We start from the raw sequence: 27388 nt of genomic DNA on the forward strand, positions 1-27388 counted from the left end.
ATCTTAATGTTGTCTGATTGATTTATATCATGTATTTTATTTCATATTACAAAGCTTTTGGTCTCTATACTAAACATTGTCAATATAAAAAACTGCATCATTTTAATACTACTGTTCAGCTCATTGGCCAAGTCAAATTTCCCAGTGACATGCTCTGCTCTACCTTATAAATAAGTCAACCTTTTGTGAAGAAAATAACATCTGACCAAAAGTATAAAGGCATTAGTTACAATGATGTCCTCAAGATAAAATTTTTGAAATGTTTGTCGACTTACTACCTACTTTTCATTCCCACTCTCCTTTACATTTCATTATCTAATATTTTATAATTTTGTCTGACTAAGGAAAGGCACTAGATATGCAGCTAATTATATAGAAGCTATGATTTCAATATCTTGAAGTCTGGATTTTTTTCTATGTGAATTCATTGTGAAATCAGAATTAAGATGAAACTTATATAGAGGTTTTCCATTGATGATTAGCTTTTCTAATTTCATAAAATTTTAAAAGTATTAATCATTCAGCTATCCACAATTCTGAAACAGAACTTTTCAGAAAAGAAAAAACAATATACAAAGAAAAGATGTGCAGTTTGCTTAAAAAAACAAAATGCCACCACAAAAAAACACACAATGAAGGTTTAAAAAGTAACTCCCAAATATCCATTTAAAACAAATCCAAACGCCTTGCAGTTACATAGCTTCATATCAAGGTGTATATCTAAGTAAGAAGGCACAGTATTTGCTAAAATAAGAATGTGAAAGCACTGTTGAAAATGCAGCGAGGAAAATGGAAGTTAGATAACTAGAATAAAAGGAACATGTAGTGACTCAATCATTTTACCCACAAGAACTTGGCGTTTACCATGCTCAGACAAAGAAAACTAATTTAGTGTCATTCTCCAAATCAACTGATAAATTAAGTGAAATCTTCAATTAATGTAAGTCCAATAGTAGTATATGACCTTGTTCTCATTACACTTTTTAAAACTAGCCTACTGAAAACCGGTTCAGGAAACCAGTTGGGAAGATCGCTTTGCAACAGGAAAACTTTCAGTGGGGTGGCATGTTTCATGCGAAATTTGAAACCACAATGTTATATGCTACACACAGATTGTGGAGTAGCTTGCTCAATATGTTAGAAGATTGCTTCCTGAAGAACTTGTGTCCTCACTTACCAGTTTAACAAGGCAAAGCGATCTTGAAAACTACATTGCGAGGTGGTTTTCCAAACTGGTTTGAAAGATCCCTAAACTAGATTCCAGTAAACGGTAAGGTGAACAGGGTCATAATTTCCATTGACTTATGAAGTCATGATGTCGATGCCCCTTTAGGACCAATTTTTTCTTAAAATTTGGCTGCCATTTATTGGCAAATTTACATATTGAAGATATTACTACATGTACATGGAATATTTATTGTAATTTTTAAGGATTATAGATTTTTCCAAATAATGGAGTTTCTTTCAAATAATGAATGAATAATAAGAAGTGAACATGAAAGCAAACATTAAATGAAAGTAAACATTAGAGGCTAAAAAACAACATCACAAAAAAACTAAGTAACAGTGTTTCATATAAATGACAATTTGCACTTGTCTTGGAACCTGATGTGAAATATATTTCAAAAACTGTACGAAAAATAACTCTACAAAACCTTTGGTATTATCAGTCCATTGTTGTATTTGTAATCATCATTCCTGAAATATGAAAGACAAATTTGGCTTCTAGAAATGTTTCTATTGCAATTAACATCTGAACATCAAACAAATATACTTAGGGGCTATGGCATATTTCTTAAAAATAGCTAAATCTTTCCTGTTTGGGCCAGCCAAAAAATGAAAAGCTTGTGTATATGGTTTTGGAAAATATCAGATAAATCTAAATTTGATAAAATTTCATGTAATGAAACTATGTTTTTAAGCATTTGGTAAACTACATATGATAGTGTACACATACTCCTTTACCCGGGGAGTGGTATAAGCCTCAAATCAAACATGATATGGTTCACACTATACTGGCATCAGATTGTAATGTCTTAACTTGCAAATACTTATTGAAAATACAATTGCTCATGATTGAGGAACAGCGAAAGAAATATAAAGGAAACCCATTTGGTAATGTCCAAATGGAAATGTCAAAATGCCTCAATAGAATGCTAAAAAAATATAATGTTTTTAAGTCATTTGTAGAAAGACGATAGGTCAAAGGGAAACTATACAAGCATATTAACCTCTCGCTCACAGTAAAAGATAGAAATAGAGTCATTGCAGATGCAGCTGCAGATAGATTCAATCAAAAGGATGATTTAATCATAAAGGATGATTGAATTATAGATATGAAAATATATTGAAAATTGTATTTTGATACATTTTTGATGACCAATTAATGTAATCACACTCAACCAACGTTCTGTACTGAATGTTGCACGGGCGTAAATCTGAGCAGTGAACGTATTGTTCAAGGGGGGGTGATCTATTTCATCCCCCCCATTTGAATAGCATGACGTCACAGATTACGCCAATGGAATGATGTGTCCTCGATACCATCAAATAGTCACATGTCACTATCTCCTTGAAACAATTGCTCTACGGCTATATTTTACACAATACTAACTTTTAACATCACATAAGAACCCAATGATTTACCATATGTCACCAACCTAAACCCAGTTGCATTTGTAACCCTCACCCGATGTTGCTGCCACTTTTAAAACCACGAGAAACTCCTACTGGATTAAAGAGAGAAAATTCTTGACACAAGCAGGAATGATAATCTATCCACTTTAGATACTAAAAGTGATGGCTGAATAATAAGATGCATGGGCATGATGCCGTGAAGGACGTCATCAAATCTTTTCAATATAATTGGCGGGGAAGAGTCCCTCTCTCCCTCGTAGCTTGCCTCTCCACCAGCCAGATCGATCTACAACAAAAGAAGAAAGAAATAAAGAATAATAAAAATGTTAAACCCACGGTCATTTTGGTTTCTTCAACAGTGATGCAATACATATCCTTCTTGAAAGTTATGTTGACAAGAACATTATGCAATTTTGGAAAAGGGGCAAATATAGTCCCAAAGTCTATATGATTATCACTGTTGTAATAATGATGATGATAATAATAATGATGATGATACTGGTAATGATAATCGTAGTGATATTTAAAATATTAACAATCATAATATTATCATCATTATTAACAGTAATAACAGTCAAAATAATAATAATAAGACAATAGGCATTTATATAGCACCATCTATCTAGAAATTTCAAGGCGCACTATTAACATTTCCCTGGCTTCAGCTCGAGCTGCTGTTTCCAGCGCTGTGGACCTAAAGAATTGATCCTACCATAGAGAGGAACCAATTCACCTCACCTGCATTAAGCACAGGATCATGTGAGTAAATTTATTAAAACATACCATGGCTGGGATTCAAACCCACAACCCTTTGATAAACATTTGATAGTCAGAAACACTTGACCACAATGCCCCTCACATATACCCTTTCAATTATCTAGCCCTTAAAGAAAAATTATTATTGTCACAAAAATGCTATGGTATTAAACTTGAGTCATGATTTAACAAAAGAAAAAAGTCAACCCTACAAAAACATTTCAGTAACCTGGTTGACTAATGAGATCTTTTGCAAGATATGTGATAGGTCTTACTGCACCCAGCATTGAAAAACAGGATATGTGAATGGGGCTATGGAGGGTTTGAAAAGGTAAGAGTTGATCAGTCAATCCAAGAAATCACTCAACAAAATACTCACAGTGACAGATGAGATCAGGACGTGGCCTGAATTTAACAAGTTCATTACCGCATAATTTACCTATCACAGGGAAGTTGTTGCCTTTGTTTAAAACTCTCATATCTTAATGTCCAAATCTTTCTCTAGACCATAAATTGCATTTATTTCAAACTTGTATTTCCACTCCCTGATAATGCGTAACCTGCACGAATTTACATAATTATGCTTAGGCTCAATTTCCTTGTTGAATAAACTTAATGTTATTGCTTTGTTTTGTTGGCCCCAAAGCTTCAACTATATTGACAAATCCCCTGAGAATGTAGCAAAATATTTCCTTCTGCTAACTGATGAAATGTCTGTATACTCTGTGCTCAGAAACCAAAAATGGTGAGAGATGCTTATAAATTGTAATACATATACTGTGTACCCCATATAGTTAGTGTACAAATGTTTTCGGTTTGGGAAGTTCCCGGGGAGGGGGGGGGGTGTACTCGACCAAAAAAGTAGTGGGTATGTGCCGCGGGCGAGACAAAAAACCGGGGCCTTGGAGCGGGCTTATTGTAAAAAGGAGGGTCCTCGGAACGGGCTTCGGAACTACAAATGTTTGTGAAAACGGGGGTCCTTGGAACGGGTCGCCCGTGTGTGAGTGCGTATGCATCCCTATGGAACGGACCATAGACAAATAAATACGTGCATGCATCTAGCCTGGCGGCATGGGCGCCAGGTGTGCTAGCGCAGAGGCGATGGTCGAACAGTGTTTTTGCGGCCGCTTTTCACCAAAATTGCAGCTCATTGTAGCTGATCAATATGCAAAGCTGTGGAGCGGATTTCTTTCTTCTTTTTTTCTCGATAAGAAGAAAATGCTATGCTTGGAGCGGCTTTATTTGTTCTTTTTCTCAATAAGACAAAAATGCTATGCCTTGGAACAGAAATTTGAGTGTAAAAATGGGGGTCCCCTCCGCGGCACATACCCACTATGCATTATATACTGAGTGCCCCCCCCCCCCCGGGGGAAATTCCGGAAGTTTGTGACGTAAGCATTATGCGACTTTTGTGATACTTTTATATCCACATATAAAAGCACAAGTTTTTTTTTATGTGATTCGAAAAACAAAACCACCCAAAAACTTACAGCATAAACAGTAACAACCACTCAACAGGATGCTCACATGTAATTCACCGATGCCAAGTTATGATATTTCAATGGAAGTAACCTGCTTATTATATTTACCATTTTCACTAAGATTAGGATTAAGAAATATCAATTCAGTCTAAGGAGGTAATAAGACTTTCTCGGCTTATTTATTCACAGAATGTTTTTGAACTAATCATGAGGTTGGAATGATGAAACTTCTCTCAATCTGGGGAAGAGGGGTCTTCTGCCTTGATATTTCCATTAAACATATTTATAGCATCAATCTTTGGCCTTCATCTACTCTCCTATATTCAGTTCCTTTCCTCACGAGGAGCAGGAAGAGATAGAATATAGGACTGGGATATTGCCAAATTTCTTATAATCAGAGGCAATCAATCAGTTGAATAAGGAAGGCATCAGATTTCATTTGTTTGGTATGATAGAGACAAAGATACCTGAAATGAATGAGAACATTATATTTCGTTAAAAAAAAGAAAAAAAAAACACTACATTTGTATATTTGTGTCTATTTTTGGTCATTTAATGTTTATTACTAGTTGTTTTCGATTCTTTGGTTATTCATCTCTTTGGTGTACTTTATACAAGCCATACCTTGGCTTTCTCATACACCATTTTCCAATCAATCAAATACGCTGCATTGTTTTGCGTGTTAAATTGTATGTTTGTTATGTCTTCTGCTGTCTTTTTTATTATTATTGTACATTTCTATTGATTCTATTGTTTTTATATCGAATACTTTGTATTGATTTGGAAATAAAGTTTACCTACAGTTAAGTTATGAAGCCATTTCATTTATAGCACTCTAGGGCAATTTTGTGAAATGAGTAGTTTAATTCCAAAATGATTGTTGTGATTTTGTGTTCACAGAATATTGTCAGTCACAGTTAACATTAACATTATTACACCTATCTGATTCTTTTAATGTACATGAAAAGCCAACGACATGTTTACATCCTCCCCCCCCCCCCCGATGATTACTTATTTTTTTGTGACAATCACAGGAAGAGCTGGCTGTAGAAAATGGTCATAACCCACCATTATTTCTTTCCTCTTTAGAGAAAAATGAGGAATTCCTAAGTCTTTATTTAGAGCATTTATGAGCAATAATCACAATACTTTAAGGGGAAAGAAATTCCTTCCTTTACCTTCAAATTCTTAAGCCTGAATAGCAATTTGAGATCTGTCTGGGTATGATCCATATCAACGTGACATTCTTACTTTCGCTAAATTTAGAAGAAGTAAGTTTCCTCTTGATCGCAAACTCTTTTTGATATCTCCATTTCCTGGGTGTAAAGTTTGAAATGGTGCCAGTTCTAGGCCTACTTCTTAACATCCCTCATTGAATGAGAATTAAAAAGAACCTCCACTCATATTTCTTATGACTCTTACAGGCCCCTAGGGTAGGATTTATTTCTATACAATGTTATTTTTCTTGTTTTCCAAACCCCCTTTTACTGATACTCTTCCTCTTCCATTGTCTTCCTCTTCTTCTTTCCCTTCTTGTCTTCCTCTTTTTCTTTCCCTTCTTGTCCTCCTTTTAATCCTTTCTTGGCGGTTCCTCTACCTTTTCCCTGAACCATATTCATGTGTCTTATTTCTGTTATTCTAGACACCTTCCTCACCTTTCAATTTCATTGCAATCATTCAAGAAAAGCCTTTGAGCACTGAGGGATAAATATTGTTTCCTTTTGATTCATAATTTCTAGGGGTGTTCGGGTCTCCAGCCTTCCACAAACCGCAAAAGATTCGAGACAGGCAGGATGTAGAAAGAAGCAAACAAGAGTTCGTGTTTTTATGGACACACTCCACACAAGGGGAAACCCATTACTCATTTATTTGTCATCAAACTTGTAATCTCTAGATTTTGCCGATGAGCCTATTATTCAAATCCCAGATTTCATGACTTCTCTTGCCAGATCTGCGAGCGGCTGCGTCACAAGCAAATTGCCTCGATCTACTGAATTTGACATGAACCCTGAAAATGGCACACGCCCAAAGGATACTCGCAAAAGAAGCATTTGTCCATTGTATCCCGAAGAACAAGGTATATCCTTGTGTTTAATCTGAGACTATTCAGATCATGTTGAGTCACACACCCTCTCCAATCAAGTGTAAAGTGCCTGAACTATTTTAAAGACACATTCAAGGACCTACCTAATTGATATTAATTAGTCAGTTATATCAGATAAGACTGGGGACATTATAGTGCTTCCCTAAGCTGAGGGGGCAAAGGCTTTATGGCTTTATTGGAGGCTCTGTTCATCAGCTTTTTAGTCATGATTATTTACCATGACTCATTGATTGAATCATAAATGAAAATATAGCTTATATTTGATTCACTTTCAAATGGGATTATAGAAGGTGAGATGATGCATAAATAATGAATGAATTCAAAAGAGAATTTTATCTTCTGTCTCTTTCTCTCTTTGTTCAAAAACTTTCTAATTCTCTTTTTAAAAAATTCTTCAGTAAATTTATATTTACAATTGCTTATCAGTTCTCATTTTCAAGTGCACACAAAAGAATCATCTACATGTATTACAAACTCCCTACCAACCCAAATTCTCCCTTTTTCTTTCTCTCCATTCATATGTATCAACATCTACACTGTATTCTCTGTCTCTGTACTTTCTCTCTTGATCTATCTCTTACAAACTCATTCTTGTGTGCAGAAAAAACCCAACAATAATTGTATTTTTCCAGTTTATTTCATATTGTTTTCATATTTACAAACAAATTATTGTAATTGACCATTAAAACCATCCACAACTCAAAGAAAGAAAGAAAAAGAAAGGTATTCTAAAACAGCCACATCCAACTTCCATGTTTTTTCATTCCACTACTCTCATATCCGGCCCTTTCACTTATATGGATACATTCCAGTCAAGGTTGGACTGTACCACAGAGTATACAAACCTGAAATATGCCACACACAAATATATCTCATTTATTTTTTTTTTCATTCGTGAATCGATTGTACCCCCACTTTTCTCTTATTCTCACTCAAACAAACATGCTTTCTCACTCTGTTCCTTTCTTTGTATTGTAAAACAATGACACCTCTGACCGGAACATGGGGATTACTTTGTCTAGTTCCAAATCCTGAGGAGATTTACCCTAAAATTTAAGGATTAAACATGGCTCAGAGAGATATATCTGAATAATACTCCTAATCATTCACAGGCTCTGTCATGATGAATGAACAAAGCCGGCCTTCTATAGGTGGTTTCAGACTGCCTCGAAGTTCGTCAGTTCCAGGTATTTTCTGAACGGGAAATTTACCCAGATCAGAAAATACCAGGTAATTTTGGCAGTGTGAAAGCAAATTACACGTTATCTCCCCGAAAGAAAATACCAGCTAAATAGTAGGTGCTTGGCAAAATTACGAGAACTTTCGCAGGGACTTTTCCAAGGTCGCAGGTATTTTGGCGGTGTGAAAGCAAATTATGGGGACTTTATTATTTTGATATAGATTGTTAAAAATGTCACCTTCGGTCCAAACTGGAGACTGTCCTTAAGATGATGCAATCCAATTCTTAACTCACCTTCTGTGATGATTTCTATGGTCTCCCCTTCCCTGAAAGACAACTCGTCTGTATCACCAGCATCGTAGGCATAGATTGTGCGACACTTGGGTCTGGAAGGAGGTGGTGGTTGTGGTTTTGGCTTGGGTCGGCCAGCTCCTGGAGCAGGGCGGCTGCCCTTGATGGTCCTACGCTTCTGGCTGTAATGGATGAAAAGAAAATCAGCGTTTAAAAGGAAGAAGGAAGCATGATGTTGGGAAAGAAAGTAAAGAAAATTTCCCTCCACCCCTGCATGTGACAACCAAGTTTTAATGCAGCAAATTGACATTCCCGCAAGCCCGGCCCAATACTAAATATACACAAATCGGAACAGTATTTGCCTATTTCTGGAATTACATATACATGTATGTGGTTGTTTTCTTATATTTTTCTTTTAACTAAATTTCTGAATGAGAATGTATCCTATATCATTTTGAAATGATGTACATCAAACAAGTTTTTCCTTGAGCCTGATGACAGTGCATCTGCTTTAGAAATGATATGTTTGTTTGCCGTAACACAGAGGAAAAAGAGGGTCGGTCGGTTGGTCAGTCATTTATTTATTTTATTTGTTTTACTGGCGAAAGGCACTGTAGAACAAACAATGAAAAGAGCTTTAAATTCATCAGTATCTCCTTGTCTTTGGAATTCTCAACAAATCTGACTTCGTAACTGTAACAAAATTGAGACCTTCAAATCTTAACTAAAGACCCAGGATCTTTTCCAGCAACCTTGTGAACAACGTGTGACATATTGGGAAGCCTGGGCCTTTAAATGTTTTCTTACAAATAAATGGCACTATACAAATGCTGTTCATCATCATCATCATCATCATCACCACCACCACCACCACCACCACCACCACCACCACCACCACCACCACCACCACCACCATCATCATCATCATCATCATCATCATCATCATCATCATCATCATCATCATCATCATCATCATCACCATCACCATCATCATCACCATCACCATCATCATCACCATCACCATCACCATCACCATCATCATCATCATCATCATCACCATCATCATCATCATCATCATCATCATCATCATCATCATCACCATCACCATCACCATCATCATCACCATCACCATCATCATCACCATCACCATCACCATCACCATCACCATCATCATCACCATCACCATCACCATCATCATCACCATCACCATCACCATCATCATCATCATCACCATCATCATCATCATCACCATCACCATCATCATCATCATCATGAAAAAGCAGATGGTTTAAAGGTACTGAACGAGAGGGGTATACATCCTCAGAGGAAGCAAACTCACCCTGCTACGCCTGCATCAGGTGTCTGCAGGTAATCTTGGTTGCCAGTATTAATCTTGAACTGCTTGGCGAAGCTCTGGGCTCCTCCTTTAGGTAGGTGGGGCTGCTCTCCACTTTTCCTCCGACTGGAATTACGTCTCATGCCTGGAATGGGGAAAGAAATAGATGGTGTCAAATACAACATCAGCCATTTGCAATGTGCAGATACCCATACATGTACATGTACATTACAGCTCCTGTTCATGCAAAACATTTGGCCTGCCAACCAAAAGTCAACAATAAGTGGCCAGGAAATTTTCTCTGTAAATAGCCAAAATAGTAATTTTGGTCTCCAAGGAGCAAACTTTAAAAAATTGGCTTATCTGAAAGAGCAATTCTTTTTCTTCATACTGTTAAAGTTTGAAGTTGTAAAGTTGAATAAAAGAAAATACTAGAGTCTCTTTGACATCACTTTTTTTCGGACTGCTTAGAAGTTACACCAAGATGGTACAGTTAGCACATTTCATGCTTGAATTAACCCGGAGCTTCAAACCTTGTTTTCTCATAATTTTTTTTAAGCTCTTGCTAAATTTCCTCTGCATTCAAGAAGCACTTGTAATAGCTACTGTTGATCAATTTTGGTCAGTTATAATTATATGCCATATTTAAAGCTTAGGAAGTGCTTTTTCAATGTCAATAAAAATGTCAATAGTAACTTTTGGGTGACTTATTGTTAGTTGTGCGGTGACTGGTCACAAATTTTTCAAGTTTCAATATCTGGGCCCATTCTTACAAAGAGTTGCAATTGATCCGATCAACCACAACTATGGATGGCCAGCAACATCAACATCTAAAATGCACATTTGTTCAAAATATATTCTAGATATGATGTATATCCCTACATTCATCATTTCTTCAAGAATTCGGTGTGCTTCTCTTTGTTTATAAAGGACATTGTGCAAATTTCCTTTAAAAAAATTATGGTATGGATGGATTTCCATACAGTTGAGATTGATTGGATCAATCGTAACTCTTTGTTAGATGGGGCCCAGAACTTCTGTGAGAGTGAAGCTTGATCTGAAACACTGGATTGGGATTGGAAACAGAATAAGGATGTGTGTCCCTGACTGAAATTAAGAATTTGATAACACCAGGCAACTGACATTACAGTAGGCCTAATTGAAAAGTGAATCTATGTTGGTTGACTTGCAGTAGACAAACAAATGCATTTGAATTGAGCTGTCCCCAAAGGTAAATATGCAATGAATTTGTAATAATAGCTACAGTTAATTTTGAATTGATAGATAGTATTGGCAATCTATGCACATTTTTTTAATGGGAAAAAACATTTAAAAGATCGTCAGAATTACAGATCTTTTACTTTTCTAAAATCTTTGAAGTCATTTCTGTTTGAATAAAAACACGAATTAGGTTCATTCCAGACTTAAATCTTGAAGATGTCTTGAATTTTTGCATGGGCTCATAAGGAGCTGAGAGAATGGCGGATATGATCATGTAATAGACAATAACAGGAAGGGATCCCGCAGACAATGGTTTGGTGAAAACAATTCCAAACCAATTAAATCTTTAATTGATTCTTCTCATTCTTGTCTAGTTATGTTACTTTGGTGTAGAGCCAAGTGCAGCTGTGACACAGCATGGGTCCCGTTGCCAGATAACATGCTGCTGGCAAAACAAAGTCTTCAAAGTTTCAAAGGAAACATGGTAATCATGCTCGTAAAATGTTACAAGATTATTGTGATTTTTTTTCTCCCTCTTACTTTACACTTTGTTTCATATAATTGATATGTAACAACTATGAATCATGGATTTACATCATTCCATGAAAAGTGTGTAGAACGGTGCAGTTGGAAACTTCAATTTTTAGGTTGACATAACACAGTCTTTTACAAACATTTCCGAACTAAAGAGACAATCAGGATTAACACATAAATCCTAAATGTACTATAGAATGTTTTGTGCAATTCTTGATTATATTTATATAATTATTTGAATCTCTATTAAATTTGTCCAAACCCATTACTTTCATGTCAAAAATCTATTCCTTACAAATGTTTGAATAAGAACAGACATATAATATCAGGAAAATTAGTAATAAGATGGAATAGACAATGAAAATTAAGCTGAGGAAGAGAAAGATAAGGAAAGTAGAGGTCAAATACATCATTGTACTTCACGTATCCTACATCTTATATTAGAACCAAACCAGTACTAATAACAGGCTTCCATCTCAAACTTTCTACAGACATATATAAAATATAACTGTCACAAAATGTTATGTTAGGAACAATTGAAATTGATATCAAAACTAGTTTATATTTAGCCTGCATGCCGGGTAATTGGCCTCTATCAAATCAAATCTTGACACTCTTGCCAAGAATAGCTATAGTATTGCGAGATTATATGACTCCATGGATCAAAAACATGTTATGTGAGCCATAATCATAAATGTAGTCGGAGCCAAAAGTTATCAGAAAGAGAGCTTGGTTAGTAATTTGATAGTGTAAATATTGAATTGAACTTAAAAATAGATTCATACAGACAAATTGGAGCAGTTAAAACCAATATTTGATGACCTACTGATAATTTTAATATTTTTTTGTTGAAGGGCGACCCTATTTTAAGCAAAGTTTTTTGTTCACTAAGCAGTTCTATTAATGGTCACCCATGTGCACAACTTATCTACTTATTACATAGAGTTCTCCATACCTTAGTTTGTTATGCTATATGACATATAGTCACTGGGCTGATAAAACCTTCTATCTCAAAATTTAAATATTTTGATGACAGCTCAGAATAAGCTAGATTTTAAAGTTATAAAATGGGTAGCAACCTTCTTTTGCCTCGAAATAGTTCTTCGCAGGTATCAGGAGACTGTTTTCAGACAATATGAAACTGCAAACATTGCATTATTTATTAATACAGCCTTTCCTAAGCTGGCCGCAATATTTTTTTAAATTTTGATAGGTGAGGTTTTATCAACCCAGCCATGATATATTATTCAACCACAGGTTTTCTTGAATGTGTAATGTATATAATCTTATACTGATCTCTGATGTTGATATTGTTGTTGATTCATTATTAGCATGATCATCATCATTTCTGATTCTTATAATTATTCAGATATGGTATACTGCATGTCAAGATGAGAAAAAACATCATAAAATATGGCACTAGAACACAAAATGACCAAGACACTATTATTTCTCTTAACACTGAGTTTTAACAGCAATATTCAATAACCAGGTTAACAATATCTTCACATCATATAAAACTTTTCCTATGTGAAAGCTACAAACTCCACTTTAAAGGTACTGGAATGAAAAAGCTTAAAATTTTGTCTCTGATTTGGATGGTTGTTGCAAGTAGAGATTAAGACAAATGATTAAGACAGAACAAGTGCCGCATCCGCCGAGAGACGTTGCCCTAATCCTCTGACGACAAATGGCGCAAGCCAGCCCTGCTGTTAAAGGATTAAGACCAAGGAGGCATATGTCTTGTTGCCATGGTAACACTTTTGTGAGTCAAGATTAGAAAACGAGATCAACTGATCAAATAAAAAAGAAATGTACACAAAGACAAAAAAAAACCTGCAGCTGTTGCACTTGGAAATTAGAGCAAAATCATGTGAAAGATATGGGATTGAAAGACAATTTATCTAGGAATTGCAAACGATTTTAAGACGATGCAATCATGAAACTGGGATAAGGTGTTATCTTGTCTAGCCTCCTTGAAAGGTCACATTGAATTATTAATTGCTGAAAAATAAAAAAAAATCCATATCTATCACCTCTGATATTAGCTATCGCACATGCTCAGCTGCAACTTTGGAAACCACTGAACACCGCAAAAAAGCTAGCACTTGGAGCAGAAGCAAAGAAATGTCTCTCTTCCAGATCAAAGGCAGGGCAAAGAACATAGAACAAGAAAAGGAATTTTAAAAAAGCTCTGTCTGAATTTCAAATTCACCCTCTCTGAGACTGACAACCATGTCTAGGGATTTTCAAATCCATATCTGCTTCTTTCCTGTAAAAAAACAAAAAATCATCATTATAGACCTGAAGTTATGAACATGCAGGACAGTTATGCGCAATGATACTGGTCTGCAATTTTTTTTTTTTTTTTTGGGGGGGGGGTTAATACTAAACTTACATAGATTTCAGCCAATGCACTGCCTCCACCCCCTCTCCCACATAAAGGTTCTTGGCATATCACTTTTGTAAAATGATATGTCATTGAGCAAGTATATCAATATATTCAAATGCTACTTTTGACCATATACAGGTGTATAAGCTGTCTCAGACAATGTGTCTGTTGGGTTCTCTGCAGGTAGCCAACAAACACATTTGACAATAAACAGACTCAAGCCATTATCAACATAGCAAAAATGGAGCATCGCAACACCAGGTGGTCTACTAAACCTGCTGGTTTGACAGTACTTAATGGATCATTTATTGTATCTGTGTTTCCTGAGATCCCCGGTTGCATCTATTTTGTGTGTATTATCTGTGTATGATACATTTGTGTGTATGATCTGTCACAGGCAATATATCTCTTACAGTTCCCTGCAGGTATCCAACAAATACATTTGACAATAAAAAGACTCGAGCCATTGTCAGCAGAGCAAAAATTGGAGCATCGCAACACCAGCTGGGATTCTATGACAGAGCTTAATGTATCATTGATTGTATCAGTGTTTCCTGAGATCCCTGGATGCATCTATTTGTGTGTATCATCTGTGTATGATACATTTGTGTGTATGATCTATCACAGGCAATATATCTGTTAGAGTTCACTAAAGGTAGTCAACAAAGACAGTGGTGCTAAAAAGTGAGTGAACCCCACCAGAAAATAAACATCTTTAAAAGTGTTCAAATTCTGCCATCTTTTAGATATTTATTTGTGAAGTCAGGTGATAAATTATTCCATTCAATGTATTTTGCTTCTCTGGGCTTGCCGGACTTTGTGGCACTGTTGTCTAAGTTGAATACTCAGCATGAAGGAGTGCATTTTCTGGTGGGGTTCACTAACTTTTCAGCACCAGTGTACACTTGACAATAAAAAGACTCAAGCCTTTGTTTAGAGCACAACACCAGATGGGTTCCTATACCTATGACTGGTACTTAATGTATCATTGATTATATCAGTGTTTCCTGAAATCCCTGGATGCCTCTAAAACATTTATTTTACATGACCAATGCCAAGATGGTATCTATCAAGAATCACAGTGGGTTTCTTAACCAGAACTTAAAGTAACTGATTGTGAACCATGTTTCCTGAAGTCTCTGGATGCCTCTAAAACACATGGTGGATACCTTTATTTCTCATGACCAATGCCAAGATGGTATCTATCAAGAATCACAGTCGGTTACTTAACCAGAACTTAAAGTAACCGACTGTGAACCATGTTTCCTGAAGTCTCTGGATGCTTCTTAAAAACATGGTGAATGCCTTTACTTCACATGAACAATGCCAAGATGGTATCTATCAAGAATCACAGTGGAATAACCAGAACTTAAAGTAACTGACTGTGAACCATGTTTCCTGAAGTCTCTGGATGCCTCTAAAACACAAGGTGGTTGCCTTTATTTCTCATGAACAATGCCAAGATGGTATCTATCAAGAATCACAGTCAGTTACTTAACCAGAACTTAAAGTAACCGACTGTGAACCATGTTTCCTGAAGTCTCTGGATGCTTCTTAAAAACATGGTGAATTCCTTTATTTCACATGACCAATGCCCAGATTGTATCTATCAAGCATCACAGTTGGAAAAGGGATCGATCTGATTATATAAATGATACAATCTATGAGTCATTCATTGTTTTTTTCATTGAACAACAATGGCCACAGACATTGATGACGCGGAACAAAGAAATTGCTTCCTTGGTTCCAAGATACAATTCAACATATGAAATACAAGAAATAGATCAATCTGAATATCCAATCGTGCACTGAAGCATAACCAAAAGTAAAAAGGAAAACCACTAAATAAACAGATTACCATCAATTGTAGACATTAATTGTATCATTTTAATACAACAGGGGCCCAGAATATTTTGTGAGCCAACAGTTAGATGTATCCCTGATGTATAAGGATAATTTCATGTCAGATTTTCCTCTGTGGATAGTTGGTCTGGTCTTGAAGACAACTGTGATATGTATTTTTTCTTATCAATCCTCAATTTTAAAATCAATGTTATTTTGTAATATTAATTACCAACCAGTCAAATAATAAATTCTGGAAATGAAACAGGGTTTATGAAGGAATCACCTGCAATGAAGCTTATGGGTTATTGAGTGTTGATAAACTAAAAGGCCTTAACTAAATATAAACACACAAAAAAACATTATTTTGAAAATCAAGCAACTCTACCAAGATACTGAGGAGTATTATTCATAATTATAGGAAGTAGGCAATATGAATCTAAGGCTCAAACTTTTTCAAAATCAGTAAGTTTAGTTTATTATTTTGATACCTACATTTAAATCTCAAAATGGCCATACATTAAGTTACTATCTTCTGTTTCCCAGTGCCTGATATGTACTTCATGTGATCAAATGCCGGGGGCAAAGGATAATATGACGGAAGGAAGCTGTCTTGCTCTACTTCCATTTCATCGGTTTTAGCATTCCTCAATGATATTAACATCAAACACAGAATCAGTTTCCTAGCAACAGTACTGTAAACGACAACCTGTCACCTGTCCAGTCTAAATGAAGACTGTTTTTACACTTATCAATCCATCATTTATTGAAAGCAAGTCTTATATCCACCAGTGCTCCTGATTAGAGACCACAAACACATCATGATATACCTCTAAGAAATGACATAAAAAGGAGATGATACATCCCTAGCAAATTGAAATCTTGTCAATTTTAAACAAATAAAGTATCTATATAATTCACTTCAGGTACAGAAACATCCTTGCTATATTAATCTAGGGATAGCAGTGTTTTGCCATAACTAAGGCAGGGTTGTCAAGGAACCGAAAGCCACACTCTATTAGCACCAAAATGACCATCATATGGTTTCATGTAAATACACAGATCCATAAATAAATTCACACTTTCCCCAATCAATCGTAATAATGGCCCCAAGCAACGACCCCTTTTCTCTTCCTCAATGAAAGTCATGCTCAGCAAGGTTATATTTTTGCTTGGCTTTCCAACCCAGTGATTAACAGCAGTCCCTTCATTTTGATGTCCTGTTCATCATAATTCTATATGCACCCAAAAAGGTCCATAGAATATATATATATAGCAAATAGTAGTATTAGAATACGAACTGTGATTGGCTAGATTTGTACCACGTGACCTCCCTTAAAAAAGTTATATTGTATAATATGTACATTATAAAGTAACTTTTGATTTTTGGAGGGTAAAACCCGTGTTAAATGAATGGGGAGAATATTGATTAATGGCAATGCGCATTTAGCCAGTCAGTCCTGCGCGTCTGCATTTACTAAGTGCATACAATGCTTTCAATCTTAATCTTTATAGTGACGTTACCTTTTCCTGACTTTTGCAACTTTACATTATGGACGGTACACTTTGGATGATACGAGTGCAACGGTACCAATGTTTGACATTCAGCCTCCCATTTGATCGCGTGCAACAAGCTAAGTAGGCGTTGTACAATTTACAATAATAAATAGTGAACGTTCTATCATACAATATTACTGGACTATATGAACTCCAAATATAAATTATATTTGTCATACATATAATCTAGTATATTGTACAATAGATTGTACATTATTTATACAATTATATATATATATATACTATATATATATATATATATATACTATATATATATGACATTGTAATCTCCTGAAGAAGGAGGACCGTCGAAAATTTGAGTGAACAATAAAAACTTTATTGGCAATCAAAGCATTATCGTCAGCATTATTTTGTTACCTTACAGAAGCCAATACGTGTAACCTAAGATATATATATATATATATCTTTTGGATTACAATGTAGATTGTAAGAATGTCAGCAAAAACTTTGCTTCTGGTGATCTTTTATGTCATTACAAATAATTCAAACTTCCAAACCTGTCTAATATCCCTTCCTTCAACACTATTACAACACAGTTTTCAATTTCTGACATGATACAAAATTCATGACCCACACTGAACTGGTCTATCGGCGGTCTATCGGCCAAAGAGTTCACAAATATTTGATGTAATCCAAGCTCTTTAACCCACTGACTACTGGAACCGGGTAGCCTCTGTACAAAGCCTATGAGAATCACAGAATTCAGTAGTCAACAGGTTAATAAGGGCTGTACCTTACCTCCTTTAGTAGGACTGGTAGGACCACCTCTCTTCTGGACCAGGGCGTACGGAGCACTAGGTCTTCCAGGGCCTGGCTGACTGGGAGCCGCTCTCCTTGGCCCATGACCGTTTCCACGGTTACTGGCCTGTCTATCTCGGCTTGTCACTTTGACCTCACGTAGTCCAGGTCCTTTAATGATCAAAGAAAATACCAATATTTTAATGAAAGTTTCCCTTATTTGATGAGATGACTTATATTCACTTTCCCCTTAGAAGGATATTCTTACCCTCTCATATGATGTAACACTAAATAGCTCACAGTAAAGACAATAAAGGGAAAGCAGACATGCCAACTTTTCAAGATGAAAAATCTAACTGAAACAAAGGAAAAAAAATCTTTATTTTGGGGCAATCACTCCCTGAAAGTAAATTGCTCATACTTTAAAAAAACCAGAATTTTGCTTTCATTTTGCTATTTCAAACGTAAAAATCTGATTAAATCTGATAAAAGCTTACTGCTTGGCAGGTATGGGAAAGGTGGGGAGAGTAGACACAGCTAGAAAAAATAAATGATGATCTACCAGTAAAATTAAAATACCTCGTCAGGATATCTAAAACATGCCAAAAATTTGTAACACTGAATTTTTTCCCTATTTCGCCATTTTCTTTGCACATAATTAAGAAAGTAAAGTTGTCCTACCTAAAAAAATGTTATGAACCAGCCTCACCCATAACTTGCATTAGTAGGGAAACCTATTGTTTGCTTTTGCATGATTTACAACTGGAGATTCAAAGAGGGAATAATAATAATAATATAGGGTATTTATATTGCGCACATATCCACCTTGTTAGGTGCTCAAGGCGCTCCTATATTACCCGGCTAAACTACATGTAGGCGTTCACAGCGCACACAGCTTGTAACACTTCCTCATATAGTGTTTAAAAAAATTGGGTGCAATGGCACAACTTTCACCATTATTAAATAAAAAGAATCATGGTATCCTTGAACAAATACAAATAAAAAAAATTAATTGAAAATATCATCCCATGTGACCAGAAGTGTTGTGGTTCGGTGCATAAGTCTCTGGACTTTGAACAAGGTGTGGGGTTCCAATCCCATACAGCACATGTATCCTTTGGAAAGGCATTTATCAACATTTACCACTCTCCACCCAGGTGTATTAAATGGGTACCAGGTAGGAAGAAATTCCACTAATGCTCGAGCGCCCGATGAGAATAGAAATGCTAAATCCGGGATAATAAAAATGTTGATTACTATCATTATTGAAATTATTACTCACTTGAGTTGCGTGGAAGTCCGCTACCGATGCTAACGGTCAGTATCTTGCTGGACGGCTTGAGAAGGGCAATATCTCCCTGACCCTGAGCAAACCTGACTGTCCTGGTTCCTCCCCCACCCCATCCTTCCTTCTTTACTGTAAACTCGATCCTGTGGGATGAAGATAAGAAAGAAGTACTAGTTTAGAGGAAGTAGCTGCTAGGAAACAACTAATGTGGAAGCATCATGGTGTAGTGGTTCTGACTCTCGCCTTGTATTCAGAGGGTCGCATGTTGAATTCCAACCCGAGTCTTATAAATCCTGAAAGCTAGCCACCAATGTTACAAAATTAATCATGTCTGTTTCATAAAGCTAAAACAAAATAATTCAATTAACATTTGTTGATCATCAACGAATTGTGGAAGCGTCATGATGTGGCGGGTGTAATCACGGGGTCGTGTGTTTGATTCCCACTGAAGCGTAGAGTCCTTTAGCAAGGCATCAATCCACACTTTGCCACTCTCCACCCAGGTGTTATATGGGTACCTGGTAGAATGTGAAAGCTTGTAGTATGTATTATGCCTAGCAATTGAGTCTTGGAACTCTTGTCGGAATGCTCCCCAGGGAGTAGAGAAAGTGCATACATTGTGTGTGGGCATGCCAGGATCTGATGACTAGGTAATAATAAATGTTGTATGTAAAACACTTCCAAACACAAAGCATTAATCAATATATAAATGTAAATATTATTTTCATCATAATATTCCACTTTTATACACAAATACTATTAATGAAAATTAGCTCAAATAAAAGAGGATATAAGCTTTAAAATAATAAGTCATAACATGTGATAAAATGTTGATAATTATTGGTTTTATTGTTTGAAATCATCAAAAGAACATAACAATACCTTGAAGATAAAATATTTAATAGAACATAACATTATAATATTTTGTTTTTGCTATAATACACTGTAGTATAGAATTTGATACACCAAGACAATGTCTCTTAGAGGGCTATACAGAATTAACCAGTCACTTTGGAATCCCTATAGGTCTCATTGAATATAGAAAAAGTCCCTAATAAAACATTACAATACAATCGTAATTCCAAAAGAGCTCAGAGATAATTCAGTTTCCTGAATTAATTTTAACAAGTGGAACGCCTCTGGCAGTCTTGCCTGCATTACGCGATTTAATATAGCAGCAGTGCTAACTTTGAAAACTACTATAAAATAATCATTCACAAAAACACCATTCATATGACATAATACCACGTTCATTGACCATAAATGACATTTGAACGGTTACTTAAGACTTGTCAACTACACCCATGTCCACATTTCATTCACTCTATCCATAAACTTTCAAAGTTATGATGGCAATTCAACAATTACCCCAACATGGCCTAAGTTTATTGACCTTAACTGACCTTTGACCTTGGTTTTGTGACCTGAAACTCACAGGATATGTTCAGTGATACTCGATTACTCTTATATCCCAAGTTTTATGAACTAGATCCATAAACTTTCAGAGTTAGGATGGTAATTCAACAAATACCCCCAACACAGCCAAAGTTCATTGACCTTTAATGACCTTTGACCATGGTCATGTGACCTGAAACTCATACAGGATGTTCAGTGATACTTGATTACTCTTATGTCCATGTTTTATGAACTAGATCCATAAAATTTCAAAGTTATGATGGTAATTCAACAAATACCCCCAACTTGGCCAAAGTTCATTGACCCTAAATGACCTTTGACCTTGGTCATGTGACCTGAAACTCAAGCAGGATGTTCACTAATACTTGATTAACCTTATGTCCAAGTTTCATGAACTAGATCCATACATTTTTAAAGTTATGATAGTAATTCAACAAATACCCCCAACTTGACCAAAGTTCATTGACCCTAAATGACCTTTGACCTTGGTCACATGACCTGAAACTCAAGCAGGATGTTCACTAGTATTTGATTAACCTTATGCCCAAGTTTCATGAACTAGGTCCATATACGTTTTAAGTTATGATGTCATTTCAATAATTATCCCAACATGGTCTAAGTTCATTGATCCTAAATGACCTTTGACCTTGGTCATGTGACCTGAAACTCAGGCAGGATGTTCAGTAATACTTGATTAACCTTATGTCCAAGTTTCATGAACTAGGTCCATATACTTTCTAAGTTATGATGTCATTTCAAAAACTTAACCTTAGGTTAAGATTTGATGTTGACGCCGCCGCCGCCGTCGGAAAAGCGGCACCTACATGTATAGTCTCGCTCTGCTATGCAGGCGAGACAAAAATGACACAACATACAATTTTGTTTTATAGCATTACAAACTGCTACTTAGCTGATACATTTTCACCTATCAAAAATATTACAAGTAACCGTAAGAAAAAGATTTAGTCTTCAGATTCAACAAAAGGTCATAGCAAATGAAACTAATTCTCCAATAACCCCATTCTCATTTGATATAAATTATTGCAGACAAAATCTCCCCCAGCTAAAGCTATTTATCAAACAAAATGTCAGATACTTTTGTTTCACTTCTAATTAATGTACCTTGCTTTGACTACTCAAAATGTCATCATTTGTTGGGGTTTAGAAAAGGTGCATTAATTAGGAACGACTTATGGCAAAGATATCCCACTTTTTAATTTCTATTTTTAAATTTCGATAGTAATGTCTTAGTTGATTAATCACAAGTGTGATAGCTCCAAACGGTAAATACAAGATATTGAATTTCACCTCCTGCTTTCATGAGTTGTCTCATCAATTTCAAATGTCACAGCTTGGGTTACAAATACAATGCATTAAATGGCTTCTGATGCTCTGAATATGTTTCTAAATGTCACTACCGTCTTTCATTACTCTATTCAGTGTGTATAGAAAGAAGAGCTTTCAATTGGAGGAGAATAGGTGATTGAAAGGTATGGTCATTCAGTGGCTACTTTCAATCAACATTTTCTTACCCTAAAAACACTGTTTACAAAGATGTTTAGTTCAATTCAATGTCACATTCCACCAATTGAAACTTTTATAGCAAACACGAAACAGCAGCTTTGTATTATCCCACCTCAAGTCCTCAACTTCTCAAATCTGGCCCGGTTCCTAACCCATAATGCAACATTCTGAGTAGTGTAGTCTTGTAACATAGGCCCATTTGAATGATAACACCCAAATTCACTACTTACTACTAAATTCATATCACAATTAAAGGGATGATCCGGGCTGAAAAAAATTATAGTTTAATAAATAGAGTAGAATTCACTGAGCAAAATGCAAAAAAAATCACCAAAATTGGATAAAAAATAAAGTTATAATTTATTGAATTTTAAAGTTTTGCAATATTTTGTGAAAACAGTCGTCATAAATATTCATAAGGTGGGCTGATGATGTCACATCTCCACTTGTTCTTTTGTATTGTATTATATGAAAATAGGTTTATTCAAGTTAGAAATTTGATTGAACACATCCCCCGCCACAATATAGACTAAATCATGAATCCACACTGCAGGCTTTGTTTTCTAACGCCAACTGGTCTGTAGGTCATTGTTTTGTTTTGAAAGCTCAGTATTTAGAGTGTTAGTATACACTTCACATTATCACCTGAATTTTTATAACATTGACATCATGAAATTCAATGGTTGTTTTAAAAAATTCTTTCATTTTGCTTTGTCGGGAATGTTAAAAGTGCTCTTCAAAACAGCTCTTGGACCTACTCAACAAATTTGAATACATTCAAGCAAATCAACGACTTCATGAGATCTACCTGAATTGTAAATTACACAACAGAAATGCTATGATTGGTGAGAATCACTATTGACAAGCCTCTCTGCAGTTCACAGTGTTGTAGAATGCTGTTCTGTATTATGATATACATGTAATATTTAAAAAATGGAACAAATAATCTAGAACCTACAGGGATACTGGGATAGTTCATCCTTGATAATGTCAACAAGATAATGATCTATAGGGCCTATTCCTACTCAAATGAATTACCCTCCATTTGTTTTGCAAATCATTCTAGTGCTCTTCTGTGACATTTGTCAGCTTACATTCTATGACTAAACCCAGTCCTCAAAGGTTGAAATGAAATGAAATAATAATTTTGATCTTCCACACGTCAATCTAATGGCTTCAGTTTCTTACTTTCAACAGAAATCGGGGAAATCTGAAGAGAATTTGTAACTCCTTTCCTTACATATTATTATGTGTGCTGAGAATTCTTCCCTCAAAGTGTGAATGACATTTAGCTAGTTGCCAAAAGGCACTTCTTGAATCAAATCTTGAATACAATCACTCTATATTTGCATACAAAAACAAAATTGTAACAGTATACTACACATATTGCAGAAAAGTTCCTTTTCCTTCTTAAATCACAGCAAGTATAAATCTTGAAAGCAAGCCGACATGACAAAATTTATCAGGTCTGTGTCATAAAGCTAAAACAAAATACTGTTATTATATTAGCAAATTTGTTGATCATCAACAAATTGTAGAAGCGTCATGGTGTGTTGTAATTAGAGGATCATGTATTCAAATCCCATCATGGCCTAGCATAGAAGGCGAGGCGTCAATCCATACTTTGCCATTCTCCACCCAGATGTTACATGGGTACCTGGTAGGATGTGAAAGCTTGTAGTATGCCTAGCAATTGAATCTTGGAACTCTTGTTGGAATGCTCCCCAGGGAGTGGAGAAAGTGCATAAATTGTGTGTGGGCATGCCAGGACCTAATGACCATGGTAATGATAAATACAATGTAAAATGCTTAAAAACGTTAAGTACTAAGTGCTATATAAATGTAATTTATCATTATCAAATCTAATTTTACAAGTTGAATAAATTCAACATCTATTTGTAAATAAAAGCAACCTCTGCCAAGGGGATAGAAGAGAAAGATCTGGTAAGAGCAAAAAACTTATCCATTCTCTGATAAATCCTTTTCAACTTTTCCTGGAAAAAAGGCTACACAACAAACTTTGACAGGGCATTTCATTACTGTTTGCCTATTGTGTGCCAATGACACCCTGGGTATTAGATCACATGATCAAATTAGGATTAACGAGCAAGCCGACACTGCTGAATACACAAAACCACAGAGGATTCCGGGGGATCCTAGGTACACGCTCAAAACCTGAATTCTCAACCACAATGTTCTATAAATGGGAACCAGTCAATATTAAGTGTCTATCTGATCTGTATGTCTCGTAGGATATGTAGGTTTAGGAAACATCATATTACATCCAAGCCAAAGGGATGTCAGAGGGACTGGCGCCAACATTAAGTCAGGATCAATGCTTTCGTCATTTCTCAATTCTGGTGGAATTTTTGTCCAAAAGATTATCCCGAGATCCAGTTTATGAATCGAGAGATGACCAACTAGTAAATTTCTTTTATGAACTTCATCACTGACGCAGACACGGTTATAGCAAGTCATTATTACGGTCCATGTACATGACTTCTAAACAGGGATGCAGTCCAGGCCGGTATTTCCGAGTCACGAAGCCACCGGAGAAAACCTTTTCCCATAGACTTTCTACACGTGGCTCGGGCCAAGGCCAGCATCGACTACATCCCTGCTTCTAAATATCAATGGACATCACAGATTACAAAATACGAGGATCATATTGAATTGAATGAAACCCTTCAATCATTATCATCTTATTTTTTAATGCCCCAAACCATCACATATTATCAGGATATAAGTCTGAAATATATCCCCCAAAAAATTGTTTCTTGCCACTGAAAAAAAATACCCTTTTCCCATCCTATCCCTTTCTTATACTAGTGAACCCTGTCTAACCTTGGCATTTGAGCTAAATGTGAAATTTATTTAAAGTAACTTCTTATAATGTGTCATAACATTCCCTTTACCCAAGGTCAACAGGTAACACCTAAAAATATGCATTATAAATCTACATTTAAACAGTGAAGACCACTATGGAACAATTGCTGTCTGCCAGAGGTGTGAGGCATGGCATCATTGAAAATAATATTTATTTCAACCTTGATGGTCAGAGAGATTTAGTATTAGTGAAATGCTAAAAATTGCTGGGGAAGTTGCATTATTGGAAATACAATTTCTGGCGTGCATCCACTACATAAGAACGCATACTCGATATGAAAAAAGAAATTCAGAAAAAGATTTAAAAAGTTACACAATTGGCTATTGTCCACTGACTTGTTGGGGGGGGGGGATCCACTCTAGGAAATGATTCCTTTTGGCTATCCTTCGTTTAGCCCTGGTCTGTGGGTATTGTTCAATGATTCTTTGGCTCTGTGTATTGACATGAATGAAGCTTGTTCCAGCATTTTGCTTCTGTATCAATTGCTATGTCAAAGGAATGTGTGTCAGGATGTATGCTTCAATTCCGCCAGTGAAACCGACTCCTTACCAACAAAAGCTATTACCTTATTACCAAAGACGTATCATTGGTCGGCTTGGAGTCGGTTTGTTGGCATGACTGTAACATGCGGTTGCGGTTATTATCAGGATGAGAAGAAAATGATGGGGACAGATCTAAAGTTGGGAACATTAACGCTTCAAATAATATGCAGAGGGTCGATCGTTGCTGGAAGTGTATCACAGAATTCCTTGAAGACTGTTCTGTCTAGATGAATTTTCAGGAGCAAATTTTAACACTATCATGGTGTGCGTCCGCACCTTCCGCCCCCCCCCCCCCCCCCGAGTTGTGCCTGCTCATGGTCAAGGCAAAGGGGCTGGTGCAGGTGCATATTGGCTATGACTCTGAGGCATACCACCCTTTGCTGTCACCTTCCTAGGTTGAACCGTTCCAGCTCAAAGTTGTACTATACCCCCCCCCCATAATTCAAGAGGCAAGTGAGGGGTTCAATGGCAAGGAGGTTCCCATTGATGATCTCCTTTCTGTACCCCCATGCGATGTAAGAGGTTGCAAGGGTACACATTGGCTTCTGTCCATATGCTTTCCATTGTCCAAGCAACACTTGTTACTTTCTGGCCACTTTAAAGTTTAAAAAGTCTTGATTGATGTCTTGTTCCATTAAAGAGTGGAAAAGCCAAGGTATGTCAAAAATAGCAAGGCTAGAAGATCCTGAAAAATCTGTTTTGTGTTCAGTAAGGTGGAAAAAATGTTAGTATTTAGATTACATATTGTGATGATTGAATGAAATAAATTCATGGAATGAAATATGCAATCTTTGAAATAGTCAGTCTGAAAACACTTTTAAAAATTCTCCTATTATTCATAAAAACACCTTCAAAAATTATTCTATTATGTATTTTTTATTAAAAAAACAAGAACTAAAAACAAACCAGAGTCTCGTTTTATATTTCAATGGCAATTCTATCAAAAATACAATTTTGAACCATCCCATCTTTATAATAAGGGGAAAAAAGAGGAAAATTACCAAACTATGTATATTTAATTGCTTTATTATACAGGGATGCAATATATTCCATCATTCTTACAATAACCCAAAATCTTTAAAATGCCCTAGCAGGACCATAGCACTGCACGTTAGTATATGTCAATGAAATGACCTTACATTTCTATTTCCATGTCATGAATAAGCACCCACTATCCTGTCAAATATCGGATCTCACATCTTCATGTAACCATCAGGTTAATGACCTTTAGATCAACATACAAATGACATTCTTCATAGCCTTCTCTGATTTCAGCATCTAAGAACCAACCCAAACTCAGTGAGGGGATGCGAAACACCCCGTGTCCCTCAACCACTGACAGGTCCTATATTTTACAACTTAAAGGATTCATCAGGACGGAGTGTGCGATCCTTGCCATCGCAATTACGTCCAATTAACTTGACAGGATGAACTTCACACATTCCCCAATCACACTCGTCAGGCCGTGAGTCATGTTTCAGCACTTCCATAGATGATGCCGTCGATGGAGGCTACCCTTAGCCGCGCAACGGGTACGGACCTCCACGCGCTGCTGTCGCGACCTCCTGAGCGATGCCAGGAGATGGTAATCTCCTTGATGAATGCAACATCTTCATCTGTGATTACTTCAAGAGAAGACAT

General features: G+C 36.1%; 1 protein-coding gene across 1 annotated transcript; it reads right to left on the reverse strand.

Annotated features, from left to right (window-relative positions):
• On the reverse strand, window positions 1-27388 carry LOC129262473 (unconventional myosin-Ie-like). The gene is made up of 6 exons (XM_054900596.2): window positions 27288-27388; window positions 19373-19521; window positions 18091-18261; window positions 9789-9930; window positions 8453-8631; window positions 1-2923 (listed from the first exon to the last, which is right to left on the reverse strand). The coding sequence occupies exons 1-6, from the start codon at window positions 27386-27388 to the stop codon at window positions 2847-2849; spliced, it is 819 nt and encodes a 272-aa protein (XP_054756571.2). The 3' UTR covers window positions 1-2846.

Source organism: Lytechinus pictus, chromosome 5 (assembly GCF_037042905.1).
Source record: "Lytechinus pictus isolate F3 Inbred chromosome 5, Lp3.0, whole genome shotgun sequence".
NCBI lineage: Eukaryota > Metazoa > Echinodermata > Echinoidea > Temnopleuroida > Toxopneustidae > Lytechinus > Lytechinus pictus.